Below are 7,585 nucleotides of genomic sequence, written 5' to 3'. Positions count from 1 at the left end.
GAATTTATACATTTTCATTTATGTGGTTAGATTGGTTCTCATCATTTCTAAATATTTCTGGAATCATGAACTAAATCAAATGTAATCAGCTTCGTTGGGAAAAAATTGAACCCAACTATGAAATTGAACCAAACCACATTTTTTATTTAGAACTCTAGTACACTCTATTTATAAACCAAAAACCATGATTTTCCCTAGTCTTTCATTGGTCATCTCAAACGCCCTCTATCTCCTTCACCCACCAATTCAAATCTCTCTTTAAATGCATTCTTTTTGTGATTAGATCCTTATGGACCAAATCCTAATTTACACACCAATTATGGTTTTTACATTGTACTTCTATTCTCGATTTGAGTTTTGTTTTGATAATAGTTGTTCTACTTTTGTTTCCTTCTCATTTATTTTTTCTCCAACATTTTGATGGATCTAAAGTGCGTGCCTCGGATCTACAATAGTTTGAAGTGATTTATGTGTTTGTCTTGCTTTTGGGAATCCTATTTATTAAAAAGGAATGAGTAATAATATATTTTTCTACTAAATTTTCTTACAAATTCTTCTGTGATAAATAATTGACATATATTACCTATAAACTATTACACAGAACCAATCATTCAGAAGCAAAATATTATCATGGAAGGTGGATGCAGCTGTTCATGGTAGTGCACACTTACACAGCGCTATGTCCCTTATAACAAAGGACAATTTATTTCAAGATTCAACCATAGTTTTATATTTTAGTAAAAAAAAGAATATAAAATAAGTGAATAATGCAGCAGAAGTAGCCACAAAAGTATCATATAATTCTTATAGAGAAAACAAGTAGTTTTTTTCTTCCTTCCAAATACAACCTTCTTAAATGAGTTCTCCCACATATGGAAAGTAAATATGAGAACATGTTATTGATACATAAATTGTTTTCACATTGTACTTGGTTCAAGCATAGAGCAAGTTTTTCATAACCTTGGTGATATACGGGGTTGAGTACGAGGAAGGTCCCAATCTGCGACAATGTGATCACGAGTAATTTCCTTGATTGAACGACAACCACTTAAGGCCAAGGTTAGTTCAAATTCTTCACGTAGCATTTGAAGTACTTTGCTCACACCAGCTTCTCCTTCAGCAGCCAAGGAGAATACCACAGGGCGTCCAATCTGCCATTAAAAATTGTTAATCATTATAATACATTGTTCGATCCTTGTAACCGACCCAATCTACTGACATATAGACTTCATTGTTGCTGTATTATAGTTTGCATGCAATCAAGATAAACATTAATACTAGGATTAGTTGCAATATCGTGGTGTTTTTAGAGACAACTTTGGTCAAGTTCCTCATATTCTTGTTTGTTATCTTCTACAATCTTATAAATTAAAAAAATGTTTCATGCATGCACATGCCTAAATTGTATGAAAAAATGTCTAAAACAAGAAATTATTGTGTGGTTCAAGACAAATAGTTTTAGATAGATCTAAATTGTTGATTCCAAATATACTTATGGATGAGATATACTCAACAAGTTAAAGGTGTTCATAACCAATAGTCATGGTTAAAACAATAGTTTATCTACAAAGATTATATATATTATAAGTAAGTTTGAGCTATGAGGTATTGGAGCCAAGTTTTGTCCGTTTTCACTTTATATCTTCTTCCATTGTATATATTTTCATGTGCCTAAAGAGAATCACTCCTATTTTTCATGTAAATACAATACCACATGATTTAAGGGATTGAAGCCTTTCACTAGGACAAACACACTTTAGTTGTCCTTTTTTATGTGTGTACAAGAATTTCCTCCCATAATTTTCCTGACATTTTTTAATTGACTTAGAATACAAAGTGAGACATGAATAGATACATTTCAACCTCATCTCTAGGTGAAGATATGAAAATGGCATCCAATATAACAAAAAAACCAAGAATCATATTTAAAAAGCAGTAGCTTTTGGGGGAAAAAAAGCTATGATGTACTCACAAATATTCCAGAAGCACCAAGTGCCAATGCCTTGAAAACATCAGTTCCACGACGTACACCACCATCCAAGAACACAGGAACACGACCTTGAGCAGCTTTAACGACCTAAAGTTACAATAACAAAGATCCTTAAAATGGGTGTGTTGTGTAGGAATTTCAAGTAGATTGAGATGTAACTTGATTTTGATGTACCTCTTCTAAGGCACTTATAGTGGCAGGGACATAATCAAGTTGTCTAGCTCCATGATTGGACACTATTATTCCAGCTGCACCAGCTTGTACCGCTAGCCTTGCTGCCAAATTAACATGAAAAACATTAGTAAAAGAATCTAATATCTATGTGCTTTCAGTGTATTACTTTTTTTTGAAGAGTCATAAATGATTGTAAATAAATTGTGGATGAAGGATTGACAGTATATAAAACTTTTACATTGTTAATGTATACTTCTTTTTCTCTTAGTAAAATATTGTAAGAGGATAACAAATTAAAATAGCTTTTTTGGTTTTCTTAGTTCTTACCATCCTCAGCAGTCAGCACACCCTTGACCAGAATTGGTAGCTTGGTGATTGTTTGAAGCCATTGCACATCCTGCACAATTAACAATGGTTATTTAGGTGGTGACCTCTAGTTTTTGGAACCTTTAAAAACTCCATACATATAAGTTACAGGTGAGAAAATTTGTTATTCTGAGAGCTGAGCTAAGTGAATCTTTACTATTAGATTTTATTTGAATCGTAAAGATTAGAAGATAGATAGTGAATTTGGCGCAATTGGTAAGGTCGTTACTTAGTAACTATGAGGTTAAAAGTTCAAATCATGGAAACAGTCTCTCGCTTATGGGAGTAGGGTGGCATAAATTTACTATTCTCAGACTCCACTAAGTGGGAGCTGAGCAACCCTTGCAAAGATTAGAAGATCAATACGTGTGATCGTGAAATAACTTATAATCTTCACCATCTATTGTTATATAATCAAGATCTCCCCCGACTAGATATGTCCTTTATTAAGAAACCAAATGCAAACTTAGATCGATTAAATTGAACTAACGCTACATTTGTTTCCGAGGGATTTACCAAGAGTATTCTTTGTCTAATGTCAGCATGTATGCAACTTATTAATCAAATTAATGAATTAGGCAAATAAATTTGTCACTTGAATTTGACTTGATCAAATCTAGATTGTTATAGGAATCACATAACTTCAAAGAAAATGAATGTTTTGCTTGATTATTTAACATACCTTCCAGCTTAGAGTACGGTCAATTTGGCCAGCAACATATGAAGCAAGTCCAGAGTCAGAAGCCTGAAAGGACCAAGATCACAATTAGTGATAAAACTAAGAATTTTACCCTTCAAAAATAATGTTATGAATGAACTTACTTCATCCATTTTTCCAAGGTCCAAACCTTCAAAGTTCTTCAATGTCAAAAATGGTGGCAAAGTGAACCTGTAAGAAACAATTGATAACTTTTAATTTCACGATTTGAACATGTAACAAGCATGCTATCAAATTTCACTCGGTAATTGCAATTGTGGCTGCAATATTATGGCTTTTGGAATCTCTGCAAAAGCAGCATGACCAAAATTGTGTTTGCAATTCTGCATTGGTCTATTTTCTTTCAATTTTTCGCAATGGTGATAAATTTAACATAACTGCAACCGCAATTTAAAACTACGGTAACAAGGTTGAAGAGTCGTACCTGTTCTTGATATCGGCTTCTCTGCGTCCTAGCCTTGGGGTATCAACAGTGAGGGCAATGGCTTTGAATCCAGCCTTTTCAGCTCTTCTCACAAGCTGAGCAACCACATTTCTGTCCTTGTACACCTAAATAAATTGACAAAATTAAGAACAACTCATGTTAGAAAAACCATAGTTACCTAGTACGTGGTAATAATATGGCTATGTGCTTCAGTTAGGTACACGATTCGTCATTTTTTACATTAATATTATTAGACATTCTTTATGATAACCCTGATATGCCGTAAAAACTATTGCGGCATAAATTCTAATGAACAAAAATAGAACTGAAAGACAGTTTTTGAAGCTTACATATAGCTGGAAAAAGCGAATGCCTGGCCCTGTTGAAGCCACCTCTTCAACACTTGAAGTAGCCCATGAGGACAAAGTCTGAAAGAACCAAAAAATACTCATAAATAAAGAGTATAGCCTAAAATCTCAGGAAGCAAGGAATGGCATTGAACATGTTTATGATATATGTCACAAACACAGGTATATAAAACTTTTAGGACACACATGACAATTATGCAAGATATAAATTAGAACAAGAGTGCTATAAAAGCAAAGTTCTGAAATTAAGAGAAATAATGTTTGAGTTAAGATGCACCATTATAAATATAGTATTTTTTCATCTATAGTGATAAAACAAAGTATAAAGGCAGTATAAAAATTGTATGATACAATTAACGGTCTCCGAAGATGTCCCTGAAGTATCTGATATGGATGTGTCTAACACGAACACGACAACTATTTTGAAGTGTCTGTACTTCATAAATGTAATAGCCATTTGAGCACATGATGAACAACAAATAAATTGAAAAACATTTAATCTTTTGAAGTTAATTGAAGGGCCATGAATGAAATTTTCTACATGAAGTGAGAAGAGAAGTACCATGATTGTTCCTGCAGCAGATGCAGCTCTTGCAGTTGCATATTCTCCTGCATAAGAAGGAAAAAAACTATTATCTTGGTACTTGGTTAGAAGTTTTTTTAATAAGCAAAGGAAGACCTGAATTAAAATTTTCCAGATAAAAAGATCATCAACTTTAAATTTCATATTACTGTCCTTTTGTAAAGTTTTCCTAATAAAACTAGATAATCACAATCTTATCAGAAATATTGATTACATTTGATTCCTTTTTGATCTCTTATGTGTAACATATAAATACAGTCACACAGAAATAGAAATCAGGTTATGACTATATGGTGTGCGATTTAAGAATTTTGTTTTTACAGTATTCTTGTTCTAATTTAAAAACAAGAGTACTATTAAAAACAAAATTAAATTGGTAGCACCACATGTTTGATGTGCATTTGAAGTATATGTTTGATTTCTGATATGTGCTTGACCAAAAAATGAAGGCTCAAGTATTGAGTAAAAGGTGAAAAAAACTAGAAAGTGTTAAAAATAATTCAGGTCATTTGGGGTATCAGTTTCACTAGCATGTGTCATTTAATCAGTGTAATTTCAATTGCAAGGATTTATTTTCTGAAGATGATTACATTAGAAATGTTGTGACACCACAAACTAACAAATTATTAGAAAGTATGGCATTATCTTAGTCTTTTCTCCACTCATAATACCACCCTTTTGAGAAGTTCTTAATTTCATTGATTGTTCTGCACACAAATATTTAGTAATCAACTAATCATAATCATAAGACACAATGATTACCCATATTCTTGTCCCAAAATTTAATATCATATCCATTTCTCTTGTACTCTTCATAATAGACAAAGTTTTGCACAACCAAGGTTTTTCACAATTCACTAAAGAGAATGTGAAGGATAATGAAGTATACCTTCAGGATGAGCCATTTTCTGCATGGCTGTTGGGGCAATCATGATTGGCATGGATATTTTGAATCCAAGGACAGTAGTTGATAGGTCTATCTTGCTCACATCAATAAGGATACGTGGTCGAAACCTGTATGCTCATTAATTCATACAATTAGTTAAAGTACCGTTTTATTATGGGCGGACGAGGGGTTAATACCTTATCCGATCCCTAATCGACTCTCGAAAGACCATTTTATCTAATTTGGACTAAAAATAAAGTTTTCTGTGTTTGATCCACAAAAAACACAGTAACAATCCAAAAAAAGGTCGCATAGCCGAAAAAAATACAAAGGGAAAAATCTTACAAAATTCTTGAAAAGGCATTTCTGTTTTCTTGCAGAGTCCACTGGTCCTCAGCACCAGAAGCATAGTAGTCATACACCATCTTTGGCAATTTCTGCTTTGCAATAGCTTCATACTCAGTGACATTGGTTACCTCCATTTTCAGAACTTCCTGTTAATGCTGTCCTTCAGTAATCTACAGGGTATCAAGTTTTACATAAAGAACATGAGTTTTCGATATTTTTCGTTCATCGATTCATCAAAATATGCAGGATTGAAGCTACAAGAGGTAAAGATATGCAAGGAAACTACTATGCAAAGTTTGTAAAACTTTGAAATGATTAAAATAAATTTTAAGCCCGGTTCCATTCAAGAATTTTTGTTCAAAAAATACAAGAAAAAATTGATTCTTTTATTATCTTAATTTCTAGAACTTTAACATTAAAGACAGAACTAAACACTGGATTCAATGATATTGAACTTCAAAAGGAAAGTAAAACTTCAAAGTAAAATTAGTAGCAGTAGAATTAAGAAAAAAAGTTACATCATACATGTGTCAGAGTTATAAACTTATAATGAAAAACTTCTTATAAAAAAAGTTAAGGCCACAAGTTAGTTTTGCTCTACTAATTCAACATAGTATTCTCATATTTGCATTGTTGAACTTTTTCAAACTAGCTAAGAAAACAAACAAATTCAGTAGGGTAACCCTGCAACCAAAATCTCAAAAATATCAAGCTTCCTCAACTTTCTGATAAATAAAAGTATACATATACACTATCAGAAGAAAAACTCTTATAGATACTATCTCTAAAATGAAAAAGTAAACATGTTTTCACCCTTAATATATCAAGGCCATGGTGCACTGTATTATATTAGTCATGGATTAATCTTCACTTTCTCAGTTTAGAAGGAAGAACAAAAATAACATGATGAAAGAAGATTGACCCTATCCAATCACAAAACTTGATTTAGCAAATAAAAGTAAGCTTCAAAACCATGCATAAATAACTGAGACTGAAATCCATGCACACATTCAATGACACAAACACTACCATTAATCTTCTTTTCTGTCTCAAAAGAAGCATGGCTATTAAGGCTACATGAAGTGATGTCATTATGGTAATAAACTATATAAGTAGTGTGAAACAAAAGCAGACCTTGGTTTCCAAAACTATGCTACAGTGTGCATGCAGAGAAATCAGTGGAGAGAAGCTCCAAGTGGATGAGAAATAGAAGTGAAAATTGAAAGAGTGGATAATATATAGAATAAAGTATGTCCATCATAGATAAGTTATTTCTTCCGGCCAATAAACTTATGACATGTGTTTTATTTTTGTAGAAAATGACTAAATATAACATATAATATAATTTTAGTAACTGGATGAGACAACTTATCTCATTATATGAGAAAATACTTTATTCTCGAAGATTAAATCCCAATATAGAGACAAAGTAGGATGTACCTCAAAGTTGTAATAATGTTTATATTTTTTAGTGAAAGGAATTAGAATTATCAAGTGGATGAGCTTTTGGAGGTGAGTATCATTTTGAACCAAATCTCATCAACAAAGTGAGATAGCTCTCAACCACATAATCCTTTGTGTGTTCCACAACACTCTTTTATTTCTTCATTATCATTTCTCATATCCAAATATGAAAAATAACCCAAAAAAGTGAAACTAGTTGTTTCTCTCTATATATACAATGGAGAGTGTGTCCAACCTAAGCTTAAGCTAGTGATACTAAATGAA

The 7,585-nt window shown here is 32.4% G+C and overlaps 1 protein-coding gene and 1 long non-coding RNA gene across 2 annotated transcripts; one reads left to right on the top strand and one right to left on the bottom strand.

Annotated features, from left to right (window-relative positions):
* On the bottom strand, positions 760-7,123 carry LOC109348048 (peroxisomal (S)-2-hydroxy-acid oxidase GLO1-like). The gene is made up of 12 exons (XM_019588241.1): positions 6,992-7,123; positions 5,855-6,027; positions 5,513-5,637; positions 4,603-4,649; positions 4,023-4,100; positions 3,673-3,797; positions 3,353-3,419; positions 3,213-3,275; positions 2,492-2,561; positions 2,165-2,265; positions 1,973-2,077; positions 760-1,151 (listed from the first exon to the last, which is right to left on the bottom strand). The coding sequence occupies exons 2-12, from the start codon at positions 5,989-5,991 to the stop codon at positions 954-956; spliced, it is 1,116 nt and encodes a 371-aa protein (XP_019443786.1). The 5' UTR covers positions 5,992-6,027; positions 6,992-7,123; the 3' UTR covers positions 760-953.
* Positions 1,233-1,904, top strand: LOC109348049. The gene is made up of 2 exons (XR_002107695.1): positions 1,233-1,778; positions 1,875-1,904. It is a non-coding gene; the product is annotated as an uncharacterized LOC109348049 (long non-coding RNA).

This window comes from Lupinus angustifolius, chromosome LG05, assembly GCF_001865875.1.
Source record: "Lupinus angustifolius cultivar Tanjil chromosome LG05, LupAngTanjil_v1.0, whole genome shotgun sequence".
Taxonomy (NCBI): Eukaryota; Viridiplantae; Streptophyta; class Magnoliopsida; order Fabales; family Fabaceae; genus Lupinus; species Lupinus angustifolius.
This window is presented reverse-complemented; position numbering and strand designations above follow the sequence as displayed.